The 15,546-nt window shown below is 51.2% G+C and overlaps 1 protein-coding gene across 1 annotated transcript in view; it reads right to left on the bottom strand.

The window, feature by feature from the left end:
* The window catches only part of Vwf (von Willebrand factor), a 137,571-nt gene that overhangs the window by 74,943 nt on the left and 47,082 nt on the right, over positions 1–15,546 (bottom strand). The window contains 5 exon segments of the mRNA XM_052174915.1: positions 357–451; positions 6,391–6,631; positions 10,373–10,588; positions 11,179–11,374; positions 14,275–14,375. Coding sequence (XP_052030875.1) covers positions 357–451; positions 6,391–6,631; positions 10,373–10,588; positions 11,179–11,374; positions 14,275–14,375 — 849 coding nt within the window.

The following is a 15,546-nucleotide window of genomic DNA, read 5'->3' as shown; positions in this document are numbered from 1 at the left end:
GGAAGCAAGAGCCATCGCAGAGTGGTGGGTACCACTGCTAGCAAGCCCATTAGCTAACGCCAACTGCTCACCGCACCCAGGCTACCACAGGCGAACAGATCTCTCTGCTTCTGGTAATTCAAGTGCTCTCCTTCCTCACAGTAAAATGCTTCTGGCCTCACTCAGAATTTATGTTTGCAAAGATATGCCTGAAAATCACTTACATAAGCTAAGACATCAAGGAGATGCTGGGCAGAGCCAGACCCCTGTTTGAATACCTACATGTATCGGACAACACAGCCAACTCTCTCCCCAACTCATGGAAAAGAGTCTAGACAGAAGGGTAGGGAACAGCCTCTCGGGCCTACAGTACTCACTGCGGTGAGACAGAGGGCTGCTGAGGACCATGTCAGGCAACAGGCTCCCTGGGGCACCGCTTGTGGTACAGTGCATGAAGCCATCTTCACAGTAACTGCAGAGAAAACACCCCAGCTTTTGCTAGAGTTTTTTATATCCGTTGCCCCCCACCCCTACCCTGCTCACTCTGCTCCTCTGTCGGGGCTACAGGCCCATAACTCTGGGTCTGAAGTGGGACCTGCTAACATCACCAGTGACCATCAGGCCACCAAATCCAGTGGGTCCCTCTGAGTTCTTTTCTTATGTGATGCCCTGTTGAGCATCCCCCTCCCTGATGGCTACTCCATTCTTTGAGAGAATAAAGACGATCCCCATTGGATGTCCCCGCTGCTGTCCCTGCCTCACCTGTAGGTGGCACATCCCCTCTCCCCGGGCATCCCCTGCTTTCTCTCCCGCTCACTATGCTGCCATTCATACCCCATCTCATTCTAAAATGACCCATGCACTTGTAGCAGTAGTCCCGCTGAGCTCAGACCTGTACATGCAATGTACCCGCAAGCATCTCCTTTATAATTCCCTTCAGTGTCTCAAAGACACTGTAAGCACAGTGCACCTGCACCAGACCTCAGTCCCCTTCCAGGACTGGACTGTGGGCTGGTATCACCATCCACTCAATCTGACTCACTGTCAGACTCTAGGGTTCATCCCAACACTGGCCTCTCTCCACCCTCTCCACTCTCTCCATCACAATCCAGGACGTCGCCTCTGACATTTTGCTTCAATTCCCATGTGCTTGTTACTTCTGCGTCTTGACTGTGCCCCGCCCTTGCCCGACATCCCTCAGAAGCATCCCTTCAACAGACTTTGCAGTAAAGGGTGAGCCCCGCATGAGCTGATTCCTGCCTCCCCCTCTTCTCCAGCTTAATGACCATCTGTGAATCTTAAAATGTATTACTCTCTTCAAACCCAAAGGCTCTTGCACAGTTTCCCCAAAATGAAGGTCACTCTTACCCAACACCCGTAAGTACACAAGCACCTGCACATGCACATACACATACACACATCTGAGCATACACAAAGGATTTTTTTAAGTTTCTACACAGCAAAGAGCTGAGTGATTCCCTACAGAGCATGAGATGAGCTTTACCAGATACACATCTGACAGAGTATGCAAAGAACCCAAACCATTAAACAATAAATGGAACAAACAACACAAGTAATAAATGGGCAAGAACACCAAACAGATCTCAAAAAAAAAAAAAATAGAAACATCCAATCAATACATAGGGAAAGCCGGGCAGTGGTGGCACACGCCTGTAATCCCAGCACTCTGGGAGGCAGAGGCAGGTGGATTTCTGAGTTCGAGGGCAGCCTGGTCTACAGAGTGAGTTTCAGGACAGCCAGGGCTACACAGAGAAACCCTGTCTCGAAAAAAAAAAAAATACATGGGGAACAATGCTCATCCTCTTTAGCCACAGACAGCATGCCAACGCTGATGAAGTCAGGCAGGTGCCTCATACCTGTAGTCCTTGCACTTGAGAAGCTTAGGCAGGAGGATTGCCATGAACTAGAGGCAAGTTGGGGGTTCCATCTGAGCTCTGAGCCATCCTGAGCTACAAACTGAGACCCTGTCCCATACAAAGGCCAAAAGAAAAACAAATGGAGTGGTGTAGAGAAAAAGAAAGTCTTCTACACAGTTGGCGCAGATGAAAATTAGCACAGCCACTTTGAAAGTCAGCATAGAGAGTCTTCAAGAAACTAAAATAAAAAAAAAACATGATCATGGTCTAGAGGTGCCAACCCCGCCCTACATCTCCAAAGGAATCAGAGTCAGCATACAATAAAGATATCCGCACGGTGTTTGTCCTAAAAGTCGCATTATGGCGCCAGCCGGCATGCCTCAATGCATGGACAGGTATAGAAAATGTGGAACACAAACATAATGAGGTAGCATCATCTGAAGAACAGAGGCATGTACTCAGTGGGGAAAAGTGGGCAGAACTGGGGGCCACCGTGTTAAATGAAATCATCTCTGGCTCAGAAAGCTGAGAGAAGAGTGTTTGCTCTCGTGAGAAGATGTGGAAGCAGAGAGGGAACTCTTAGGGAAGAATGGGGTTTGGGGAGAAGGGGAAAGAGAAGTAAGAGAGGGCTTGTGTTCAAAGCACAGTGTGCGCGCAGGAGAAGGTCACGGCGGGCTTGGGACTTGGCACAATGAATACATGCTAACAAGACTCTCCAAGAAACTACAAAACATTGCTTAGAAGGCCGAGGGGCCAGGGAAATGGGCACCATCTGCCTGTGGAATGGATAACAAGACTCTCCGAGTGGCCTATAGATTGAATACATCCCAATATAATCCCAACGGCAGTTCCTACAGCAACTAAAACTAAGATTTATCCAGTACTTCAAAGCACCCTGAACACCAAAACATTCTTGACAACGAAACAAGTTGGAGGAGCCATAGTTTCTGGTTCCAAGCCTGTTGCAAAGCTCCAGTAATTACAACAATATGGACTGGCAGGTAGACAGGCATACAGACCAGCTAAATAAACGGCTCAGAAGTCAGCCGTCGCCTAGACGGTCAATTGAATTTCTACACCAGTGCCAAGACGTGGAAAGGCATCTATGTACACGGTGCCGGGAACCTGGAGTTCTATCTAGGAAAGAATGAAGCTGGACTCCAACCTTACACCGTACGCACGATGTGAGCGCCAAATGGATCAAAGATCTAAACATTAGTTAAGCCTTAGGAGGGATCAGCGAGGTAAGCAGTGAGGACTTGGAATCTGGCACGGGTTTCATGGCAACAGTGCAGAACCATAAGGAATAAGTTAAGAGAATAGGTAAATTGATTATATTAAAACTGAAACATGTTCTCCATCAAAAGGCACTAACAACAGAATGGGGAAAATAAAGCTCACAGGATATACAAAGATCCTCAATAACTCAATAACAAGATAAACAAAGTATCCAATTCAAAAATGGCTGAAATACTCATGTAGACATATAAAAACTTATAAATATCCAATAGGCACAATGAGATCCCACAACCTACCTAGTACGACAACTATTAGAAAGGGGGAGCTGGGATATGTCTCCACGGGTAAAGTGTCCTGCTATATAAGCATAAGGACCTGAATTTGAAACCCCAGAACCCCTGTAAAGCCACACACAGTTGCACACCTAGAATCCCAAGGCACCTATGGAGAGATTGGGAGCGAAGACAGAAGCTTCCCCAGAAGCTAACGGTCCGGCTAGTTTGGCTTATGCAATGTCGTAAACCCCAAGAAACTCCATTTCAAATAAGATAGAAGGAGAAGGGTGACACACGAGCGTGTGCTGTGACACAGATGTACCTGTGCTCTCATACATACCACATACAGGGAGAGGGGGAGAGGAGGAGGAGGAAGAGAGAGGAGGAGAGGAGGAGGAGGAATAGGAAGAAGAGAAGAGGAGAGGAGGAATATAAGAGGTACCAGGGAGGACATAGAGAAATGATTGCACTGCTCCATTGCCGGTGGGACTGCCAATGCTGCAGCCTCGGTGAGAGAATACTTTTGCAGTTGTTCAAAAGGGTAAACGGGATTACTGTACGATCCACTAGCTGCACTCAGGGATACAGACCACGCCCTAAACCTAAAGCACATACTCAGATACTTAAACACCAATGTTCATGGAAGCATTATTCACAACAGCAGAGAGGCCCACGCAGCCAAGTTTCCACCAGCAGATGAACGGGTAGGCAAAGGGCGCCATGTTCCACCTTGGGATGCCATCCCATCTGTAAGGGAATGGGTTTGCATATACGCAGCAGCGGAGTGATTCTGCAAAGCATTAATGTAGGTGAAATAAGCCAGGCACAAAGAAAAGGATGGGCACTGGATGCCTCCACGCAGGAGATGTCTGGAGTAGCCACGCCCATGACGGGAGAAGTCGAGTGGCTTCCTAGGCTGGGAAGCAATGAGGGGCTCCTATCTCATGGACACAGCTTCTTTCAGGGTCATAAAGGTTCTAGAGACAGGTGGAGAGACGTCGACTGCACAGTGTGTAAATGTACTAAGTGCCACTGGTAGGGGTCAAAGAGGCAAATGTCAACTCTCGTGACTTTTCCAAATGTTTCCATTTTCATGAGTTGGTGGGTGTGCGTGTTTTGCATATCTGTGGATACACTTGGAATGGGATCGTGTGAGTGCACGTGTAGAGGCTCAAGGTTGAAGGTGGGAATCAGCTCTCTGCTCCCCTGTCTCTGACTTCACACATACACACATACATGTGCACACATATACATAACACACGCACACAAACACACATACAATAATGGCAGGCAGGAGAAGCAAACCCTGCTTGCCCAATAGTGTTGCTTTAAGGTCCCAGAAGGAAACACTTGAAAAGTATTACCAGGCAATCCTAGGACAGGGCTAAGCCCAAAAGGTCCAGTCAACAGCGGGTGTTGTGACCAGCAGCCTTCTGTGCCCCTGAGATCTACAACTACAAAAAAATCAAGCCATCATTGGAAAGAAAAAGAATGATATCAGCGCTGAACACAGCAGAGCTTGTCCCCTGTAGGGTCAGGTGTTTGCAGAGCCTGCCGCTGTCGGGGGCTGAGCGCCATCTAGAGATGATGTGTGCAGGAGGATGCAGCTAGGCCAGAATGCAGGTGCAATGCTAGAGTCTAGCATACGTGGATTTTGGTACCCAAGGGGGCCTAAGCCAATGCCCTATAGCTGTGAAGGGACAACAGCTCTTCCTCCCACTTCTGTGACCTTGCACTTTCTGGTCCCACCCTTTCTATCCCTGCCCTGTCTTCCAGAATCCTTTTCCTCCCCTCTTCTCCTCCCTCCTCCCTCCTCCCTCCTCTGGTCCTCACACTCTGAACTTGGTCAGTCCTTTTCTGCTCTCTGGTTATTACTCTCAGGGCTACAGGGGTTCTCAAATTCCAGGCCCCAAAGTTAATCTATCAGGTTCATCCATTGATCCAGATGCCTTCTTGGTAACTGAGTCAGTAAGACCAGCGTCTCCTCTGCACTTCCCGGAGCCCTCTTGCTCCCTGTGATCACCATCCTCAAGACAGTCAGGCTCCTGAAGTGCTCCCTCCTTCCCTCCAGCATCTGCTGGTCCAGCCCCCAGAGGCCCTAACTTCAGACCCCTGTTCTCCATTCCTTAGCATTGCTCAACCCACGGCCTATCGAGCTTCACGTCTACGGTGCCAACATTGCCCACATTCTCCAGAAGCCACTCCCTGAAGCTACATTCCTCGTCTTTGTTCCCTGTTCAAAACCCTTCCAAGGGTCCCATGCATGTTTAGTTTACCAGTATCTGAGCCTGATCCCACCCTGTCCCCAGGAGACGCATGGGACCTAACAGAGCATCATCTGTGGATGGGATTGTTGCCAATCTCGTGGGAATGGGTTAGCCTCAAGGGACTGGATGAGTTGTCTGGGAAAAAAAAGTGGCTTAAAAAGTGAAGCCATTTCATGTCCCACGTATGCCTCACACATGACACCCTCTCCAGACGCAGATGCCCGCCCAAGCCTGGACCTTTCGTTCAGCCTCCAGAACCAGAATCCACAAGAGTCTTCTTACTCTATAGACGATCCAGCCTCTGGTGTTGGGTTAAAGCAACTCCAAGCACACTAGCAGGCAAAACACCGCTGAGGTGAACGGCAATACCGGAATTTTCTCATGCATGTGCCTGTGTACACTAGAAAGGAGCTGAGAGGAGGGGGCAGGGGCATGTCCATTTTCCAGTCTAGCAAAGGGAACGTAAGGCCTGGCGCGTGCGCATGGGCAGCAAAGCCCGAGAAACCCTGCGGTTAGCATGGAGGGGCCGCTGCTGACACAGTGGCCCTGACACTGTGGACCTGGGAGGACGCTAGCTCTGCTTCCCCTTGGCATGTAAGTCTGGACAAGCCATTCCTCTTTCAGGCCTCAGTTTGCCCAGCTGTGAAATAAAGGATTCGAAGGACCGTTTTCCAGTTCCAGTCCTGCCACCGGAAGCCATCGCTGTTCTCCCCAGCATCCGGGTTCATAGCTGGGCCGGCTGTCTGCACTTACCACATGGTATGGTGGTCTGAGAATATGTCCGCAGGCTGGAAGAGCTCACCATCATAGTAGCAGGGGCACTGGGCCTTGGGCACACAGTCCCCTCTTTCATCCTGGTAGAGCCCTGGGGGGCAGAAGCAGCCTTCAAGACAGACTTCACTGCATTCTTCATCCGGGAGGGAGAGGGAGCGGCAGGTCAGGTTGCAGGAATTCCCACACTGCAGGTACACCTGGCCCTGTGGGCAGCCCAGAGCTGGAGACGGGAGATGATGGAGGAGGGCATTAGGTATGGTATCGTACCTTGCAGCTGTGACCACTGCTGTATCCAGACGGTCACAACCATCCCTTCCCACTCTGAGCAAAAGAGTATCTTCAGGCACACACACACACACAAATCTACGCAGGAAGTATGAGTGCACACATGGTCTCTCTTTACCCACGTGGAGCAGGCTTCCATTGCCTGTGAATTCTCTAAGTCTAAGACACTAAAGTCCTGGCAAATTTAAATATGTAGAATTGGGAGTGGCAGGCCGGAGCATCTCCATGGTGATAAGGACAGTGACAGCTACAGTCTCTGAGCTCCTACTGTGTGCTCTGCCTCTCACTGAGTTAGCACCCACCGCTCCCTTCCTGGACTCTTATCCATACGGGTCAACACGGGAGCTAAACGGCTTAAAGATCTGGCCCCTCTGGGAGCAGAAGTGAGATCCGAGCCCAACTCTGTCGCCCTAAAGCTCATGTTCTTACCTGTCACACCTCAAGAAGGGAACAATAGTCCCTTTAAGGATGGGCAAGTTACAAGCAGGGACACTCATGCCTGTCCCCAGCAAAGGGAGACGCCTCGGTCTGCTCACAGCCCTCCTCCCTCCCCTCCCCACCCTCTTTCACATAGAAATGAGAGGTTACAAAATGTTAAGGCAGGTAGAGAACACACTATGTCCCCAGGTTCAAATCCCAGTGCCACCACTAGTTACTATGGACTGCTGAGGACCAGCTACAGTGGACTGTGGCAACGATATCTGCTGGGTCTTTGTGGAGGTCGGGTGAGCCAACATGTTACAGGAGTTCACTGCTATTGTCATTGTGACACTGGAGGGGTGTCCCAGCCCAGCTCAGCTAGCTCAACAATGGGAGACATGTTCCAGAGAAAGACCCATAAGGAAACACTCCAATAATGAAAGTCTTTCTTTGGATGTTTTTAGTGGGGGAGGCGATGGTCTTTAGTGGGGGAGGCGATGGGTACCCTTTGCCCTTCCCCTTGGCCTGCTACACAGGAAATGAGGCCTGTGCTCTGGATGCCGGCCTCTCAAGGACAATAAAGTCTTCCCTCTCCAGCAGATGCCCACAGACAGAACATTCCACAGAAGCTGTCAGAGTCTCCCTGGCCATGAACTTCTGAAGAGTCCCTGAGCCTCTCCTTCTTACCGTCACCTCAGATTCATATTGTAAGTTAGCTGGGACGGCAGCAGATTCCCTAATCACGTGAGACACTGACTTTCCTCTGGGAGAGTGAGGAGGCTGGGCCCCTGGATGGGTGTGTGGAGTGAAGGCAGGCTGACACTGGGCGCATGCTAGCCCACAACTCCCTTCAGCACCTCAGGTGCGAAGGCAGGGGGACTTTTCATCCAATTAAAAAAAAAAAAAGAAGAAGAAGTTGGAATCAGAGCTCCCCTCCCCACCAGCGGAGTGTCTCCAGAGCTGGCATCCTGCGTCCTGGAGTTTCTGCTCGAGCCTTTTTTCTGGAAAGAAACCCTGCACACCTCGGTACACGTGCCAGGGCGGTGCCAGGCTCAGAACCACGCAGATGAAAAGAAAGACTTGGCCCCTGCCTTTAGGGAGCCTATGGTCCTGTCTTCCCAATGGATACAACCATTCTACAAGGAGAGAAGGGCGAGCGGCTCCTGACTGAGTCTTTTGGGCACTACACAAAGTAGCTGTGTGGCATGTCTTTGTCCCTTGATCATGTGCAATGACATTTTTTTTTTCTCTGAATGTAGGCGATGGTTTGGGAACTCTGTCTATTCCTCAAGAAAGTGGAGCCAGGCCAGGGCCCAGGAGACAGGAAACTTGGGCTCCTCTCTAAGTGAAGGGAGGGAGAGGCCAGAATTCAGGGATCTGGTCCACTCTCCTTGGGCTCAGAGAAAGAAGGCAAGGCCATCAGTCACATAATTCACAGACTCTAGTCCTTAAAAAGCTCCTTCCTGCAAGCCAACACTTGAAGCTGTATCAGAGAGGCCCAGGAGTTAGAAGTCCTTAACTAAATCACTCCTGTTACCACAGTGCCAGTCGGCTCCACCCATAGTCCCTTCTGTGGAGGTTCTTTGCTGCTCCTGAGAGATGAAAGAATGTCCCCAAAGGCTCTTGACCTTCCGGGATAATGTCCTAAATCAGCCCAGCCTTATGATGTTGCCCATCACATTGCATATGGCAAGTGAAGAATTCCTAATAGTGATGGGTGACAAAAGCATTTCCATAAACAGAACAGCGCTGACTAAGTAGGTTCCCCTTTTGCTAGAAGGCAGAGCTAGGGAGGAAACAGACGTTCAGAGTCACTGAATGAATCAGAGTTACTCAGGGACCGAGCTGCTAAACTCCAGGTGAACTTCTAGAAAGGTCTGTACTGCATCCTTTGGGCTGTCAGTGTCCCCTTCATCCAGGCTGGAGGGAAGAGGAGGGCACCCGGGTCCCCTTCGTCCCTGCTGGCTTCATCCATCTCTCCTGGGAACAGAGCATGTCCCACTTCGTCCCATCTTTCATCAGCGACTGCTTAGGACTCCAAACACAACCTCGTGAGACACCAACCTGACACACGCACGTCTCATCAAATCCATAATGTTATTTTTTTTTTTTTTACCACTTCCCCTAACTACTGTCTCCCTGCTTCCCCGGGACTGAGGCAGGTGGATTACCTTGAGTTCAATATCATGAATCCTGGCACAGCCTGAGTAAAACTTTATCTCACCAAACAGCCAAAATGACAACACAAACTAAGAGGAAAAAAAATACTGGGGGACCAAGAGACCACTCGGCTATTCGAGAGCACTGGCTGTTCTTGCAGAGGATGCTGGTGTGGTCCCAGCATTCACCTGGTGGCTCATGACCCTGTGTAATTCCAACTTAAGGAAATCTGACGCCCTCACCCTAAAACTCAGAGCTCCCCCTCCCTTCCTCCTCCAGACTGTCTGCCCACATTCCTGCTCTGCTAACCCTCTCTGTCACAAAAGCACCTCTGTAAAACTTTGCTCAAGAACACCACCACCCCCCAGAGTCCTCCTCAGCTGTCCCGGCCCTCCGTCCCTTCACTCAGTGTGATCGATAGGCACCTCCAAGGGAGGTCTCAAAAGGAAGCTTCGAGACTCTATCTCCCAGTTGTCTGAGCCTGGACACCCAGCCAAATGTCCCCAGAGGAAAAAACAATAAAACAGTAAGCAGGGTTTAACTGCCCAGGGAACCACGGTGCAGGAGCAAAGACCATCTGTGATGGCAGGAATCTATCACAGCTTAGGACAGATGCAAAGTCAACTAGGACAATGGCATTATTCAACGCTGCATAACTTTATACAATGCCAAAGACGTGGGCCCGGTCCCACGTCTGTCTTGCCTGAAATTACACGCTAAAGATTCCAGCATTCCAAACTCACTCCACGGCATGCTCATACAAGGAATGAACACTAGGTGGCAGCAGTTGCAGGCAATCTCAGCCTGGCTCCTGCTCACTCCAAGGTTCCACGGCTTCTGTAAGGGGTTCCAACTTTTAGGCCGGAACCGGAATTCCAACTTACTTTTATGCAGAAACCCACTCCATCACCAGCCAAGAGCAGGAGAAATGGCTACAAACGAACTGCAGGCCCCAGTTTGTCACTGGGGCCCGTTTGCAAATGAAATAATTCAAAGAAAGTACCTTTGAAAAGGACAGGTGGACCCAGCCCCACAAGCTGTCAGAAGAGTTTGAACTGGTTACCTAAAGGAGGTTAACTGGTCATGGGATTCTCACCACAGAAGTCTGGCTCCCGCCACCCGATGTGCACGCCTTTTCGGGCACACGCAGCCGCATAGTTAGCTACTGCGCTACACAGGCAATCCCGGCCGTCGGAACAGGAGCAAACATCATAACGGCAGTTCTGCAGGTAGGGCAGAGGGCTGACTGCGCGGTGGCAGGCCTCGAACTTGGAGGATGTCAGGAGCGCGCAAGCCTCCTCCGCAAACTTGGCTGTTGGGGAGAAAGAAGAGCCTGTGCAGAATACCTCACCGCTCCCCCTCCCCCACCCCACCCCTCCCCTCCCCCTCCCCACGAACTGAACCAGTTCCCTTTTCTGTGGACATTTGTTGCAAAAATAAGTCTATCTAGCTCTGGCTTCTGGTGCCAATTTACTGTCCTTTGTTTGGCTCAGTAACGGATAAAGTGCGTTCCCCAAAGACCCCCTGACTGGAGGCGGTGGTCAGAGCTGCAGAAGCTGGCGACAGCAGAGATGTGGCAGTGCCGTGTCCGCACAGGGTCACTGCAGCGCGTCTGTCGCACAACAATTCGACTTAAAGCTCCCGCGCCCACTGCTACTCTAAACTGGGACCTTTCCGGGCCAGAACCGACCCAATCAATATTCTCTCCCTTGTCAGGATTCACCCATGGATGCGGGGTGTTCAATAAACAAACTTTGAAAAGGAAATGAGCCAAATGTAGAACTCAAAGGTCAACAGTCAGAATACAGGCTGGGCCCATTGCTCCGTCTTCGCCTCCCCTCTATCTCCGTCCCGCGGAATGCCTGGATCCCGGGAGACCCCGGGGCTCTGTGGCTCACATACCCAAGCGTGGGTTCAGGCTGCAGGGGTCGCTGTGTTGCCTGCGCAGGTCCGGACAGTCCCCCTGAAGTTTCCAGGCGTTTCCGAAGTCTACCACCAGGGGCTCCACCAGGCCGGCCGGCGTGAGGAAGTCGTCTCCCTTGTTACCGTTGTAATTCCCACACAAGCCACAGGTCTTCCCGGAATAGACTGGGGACAGCTGCCGCAAGAAGCCGGGCCTTGGAGCAGCTGTCCCCAGTGCCACCATGGTCCCGCTTAACTAATGAGATCATTTTCACCAAAAAACAAATTCCCCAGGTGAAAAAGAAACATCAGGACGACAGAGCCCCAGGCTGCAAGCTATGTAGCCCGTGCTAGCCCCATCCTTGCTCGGCTGCCACTGGCCAAAGAAGACTCAGCCAGGATTCTAGGAATTATTCAATAACTTTGAAGGGTGCAGGGCAGGCCAGAGGAGGGTGTGCCTACGGTCCCAGCGAGAGTGGCACAACTGAAAAGAGCAAGCAGATGGATTCCCCCAGAGCCACGTTCCCTACGTCCACGACCATCATGCCTATCGGCAGACAAGGGAGGAAGTTTGCAACAGTGAACGTGCAAACTGTCCGGCGGACAGGTACTGGCCACGGCCCGGCAAGGCAGACCGAGCTGTAGTCCACGCCCCCAGAAGCTTATGTCTGGCGTCCAGGGGCAATGCTCTTTCTCCTCTCCTGCTGGGGACACTAGGAAGGATGCAGGGCTCAGATTCTCTCTCTCTCTCTCTCTCTCTCTCTCTCTCTCTCTCTCTCTCTCTCTCTCTCTCTCTCTCTCATCATACCTCAGCTGTGAGCCACGGAGTTTGAACCCGAAGTGTACACCAAGCAAGTGGACCAAGCAATGGCAGCCTTTCCCCAGGCTGGCTGGGGCGCTGCTGAATTCTACGATGCAGATTTGAAGAGCCAGGCCCAAGAGTCCAACTCTAGCTCTGTGAGTAATCAACGACACTGGGCGCCCCACCCCCACCCCCACCTGGAAGTTCCAGAGCCTCATAGGTCAGGCTTGGATCCCCATGGTCATCTCTAGGAGCCCCTTCCAGCTCCCAGCTGTGACTTCACAAGGTGCATATGGAAGGTTCCAGACCCACAGATATGTTTGCAAGTAAGAAAGGTGGGCACGTGGCCTTCCTTGACTGTTTTACAAATGCCAAGTGTCACACACACACACACACACACACACACACACACGGCATCAAGGTCTTCCCTGACTTAAACCTGAACCACACTGGTGTGACCTAGGATGCTGTCTCTTTAAGCGCTGTCTTAGGAGCCATGAGGGTCCTTCAAGGCCCTTCCAGACTGAACACGTTCATAGTTCCACCATTCCGTTCTCGTCTGTCCCTTCTCGCTGGCTTACAAGCACACAGTGGAATTTTCCGGAGGCCCTGCGATCTGACACACTGTGGCAGATTGCTTGCAGAGATAGATGTAAGAGCCCAGCTGTCTTCTATTAAGTGACTCGTTAAGGAGATCGGCAGCCATGTGCGGCCATGGTATTCTTCTTGCTGCCTACTGTTGTCTCCTGATCCCTGCCTAACTTATTTTTCCAAGAGAAAAGTGCTTACAAATGTCTGCTAGGAAACAAGGTTTAGTATTATGATATAAATGAGTTACGTGTCTTAATGCCTCTGGTATAACGTCTTTTTGCTGTCTGGGATTTTGCTTTTCTGGTTGTGTCAGGATCTTGCTATTGAACCCAGGTTGACTGAAACTCATTATGTAGCCCAGGCTGGCCCTCCAGCCCCTGTCTCTTCCTCCTCAACCCTGGGATGTCACTGTGCTCAGCTTTGATTTAGCCATTAGCTGGAAAGTCTCAGTAGCCATAATCTCACTAAAGATCTCCGGGACACTCTTCAGCCATTTTTAAGAATCCAACAGCATCCTGAGACCCAACAGTGAGGACCGTGGTCTAACAACAGAGGATACTGTTGGTATTCTGTCTAAGCTCCACCCCACACCTACCTGGGAATAACCAGGTATGCCCCACCCCATAGATCTGGCCCACTATAAAAGGGGCTACTTGCCCCTCCTCTCTCTCTCTCTCTCTCTCTCTCTCTCTCTCTCTCTCTCTCTCTCTCTCTCTCTCTTCGCTCTGTCCCATCCCACTCTCACCTCTCTGCCCCTTGGGCTCTCCTCCCCTCCCCCCCTCTCCACGTGGGCATGGCCGGCCTCCACTCCACTTCTCTACTTACTCTCTCTGCCTCTGTAACTCCCACTCTCTACCCTGAATAAACTCTATTCTATACCATGCCTGTGTGTGTGTGGTCCCTCAGGGGGAAGAGGTGCCTGGACAAGGGCCTGCCTGGGCACCCCCTTCCCCCACACCGCCATGCCACACTCCCTTAACCCCCAATCCTCTCTTTTTAAGCCCCCTTCAGATACCAGCCAGAGATCTACACCTCACTGTGTTGTGACTGGGTGAGGGCTGCTGGCTGCTCCCGATGTCCCCTGGCTGTCTCCCTATGAGGCAGCACTAGAGCAGCTCCTGGTCTGCACACCGGCCAGGGACTTTGCAAGGCCAGCAAATCAGGAAGGCCAGTGAAATGTACGTGTTCCTATCCAATCTGATTAGAATCACCCAGAGGACATGGCCGCACGTGTGTCCTTCCAGTGCCTCAGTAAGGAATGTGGAGGATCCCCCCATGGCCTTCTTCAGATGTCGTATGGGCAGGATACTGGCTCTGAGCTGAGTACCCCAATCTGGCTCTTCCCTCCTTGCTCCCCACAGTGAGTGCCTGGGGACACGCCCTGATCCAAGGCCTTGCTGCAGCTCAGAGACTAGCCAGCAAACCTGCCTCGACGCTGGGTCTCACAGGAGACGCTGACATCGGTTCTGGAAACCAGCACAGCACCCAGGCTGCAGAGGGGTGACCCCGGGGGTGACAGGGAGCACCCAGAAAACAAACATCAGCTTCTCACACACAGAGAGGCCTGTTCCTCACTCTGGGGGTGTAGCGTGTGAGGAGAAAGAAATTCTTCTCCTACCACACAAAGCCATTTTGCCCACAGCACAAGGGGTACTTTGTAAGGGTCAGGCTCCAGCAAGGCTGCGGCTTGGAAAGGGACCTACCTTAACCAGTAGCCGCCCGCGGCCATCCCAGTCCATCTGCAGGTCCTCCCCATAGCTGAGGCGTACAGAAGCCATCACCGTGTGCTGGATGCGGAGGTCACCTTGAAGTCATAAGTCCAGGGCGTCAGTTCAGATAGGGAAGTGACGGGGGTGACTGGTGTGCTGAGGGTCTCAAGGTTGTGTTAGTGAGGTCTCCAAGTATTATGGCAAGGACAAACAAGGAGTGGAAATCAGGTAAATGTCCATGAGGCTGAGGAAGGGGGTGTGGGAGAGCTCTCTGGAGGAATGGTGAACTGGGTGGATAGAGGGGAATACATTCCTAGAAAAGCCACAGGTCTACCATGACCTGCAATTCCCCTTATGGACACCAGAGGGCAGCAAAAGCTCCAGCATCCTGAGAGGTGAGGGAATCCTGTTTTTCAACTAAAGTCACCTGGCTGGAAGGAACCTCAAGAGAGAATGCTTCCATTGACCTATAGGCATTCTCTTGACTGTTGACTGATACGGAAGGGGCAGTGCTACCCCTGGGCAGGTTGGCCCTGGGCAGGTATAAGAAAAGTAACTGAACATGAAACTGGGAACTTCCTGGAAAACAAGCCAATAGCAGCCTTCCTCCTGCTCCAGTTCCCGCCTAGTTCCTGCATAGGTGCCTGCATTGACTTCCCTCAGTGATCAACCATGAGGTGGAAGTGTCTGATAAAATAAACCCTTTCCTCCCGAGTTGAAGGAAAGCATCTGTGACAACCACTAAGCCTTGGGCCCTGTTGGCTTCCAGGCTGGAAGGCCTCCTAGCTGAACGATGCTATGTACAGAGCTGAGCAGAGCAGAGTCTGTGCTGCAGAAAGGCAGAGATGAGAGACAGCTTCTGCCTGCCTGGTCCTGGAGGAATACATCAGCTCCCTCGGGGGCCACGCTCAGTGTAAACACACATGAAAACACAGTTGCTCATCTGCTCTGTGCCAGGTTAGAGTTATAGATAGACTACAGGAGAGCGAGGAGTCGTGGAAGAAAGGGATTTGAGAGCTGCTTTGAAGGTAGAGTTTGGAAGTTGTTCAGTACAAAGCCAGTTCCTGTGATGTGGGGGAAGACACGAGACAAGACAGTTTTTCTCAGAGTCAGAGAGACGGCTCAGCAGTTAAGAGCACTGACTGCTCTTCCGAAGGTCCTGAATTCAAATCCCAGCAACCACATGGTGGCTTACAACCATCAGTACAGCTACAGTGTACTTATATACATTAAATAAATAAATAAATAAATAAATAAATAAATAAA

This window comes from Apodemus sylvaticus, chromosome 2, assembly GCF_947179515.1.
Source record: "Apodemus sylvaticus chromosome 2, mApoSyl1.1, whole genome shotgun sequence".
Taxonomy (NCBI): Eukaryota; Metazoa; Chordata; class Mammalia; order Rodentia; family Muridae; genus Apodemus; species Apodemus sylvaticus.
This window is presented reverse-complemented; position numbering and strand designations above follow the sequence as displayed.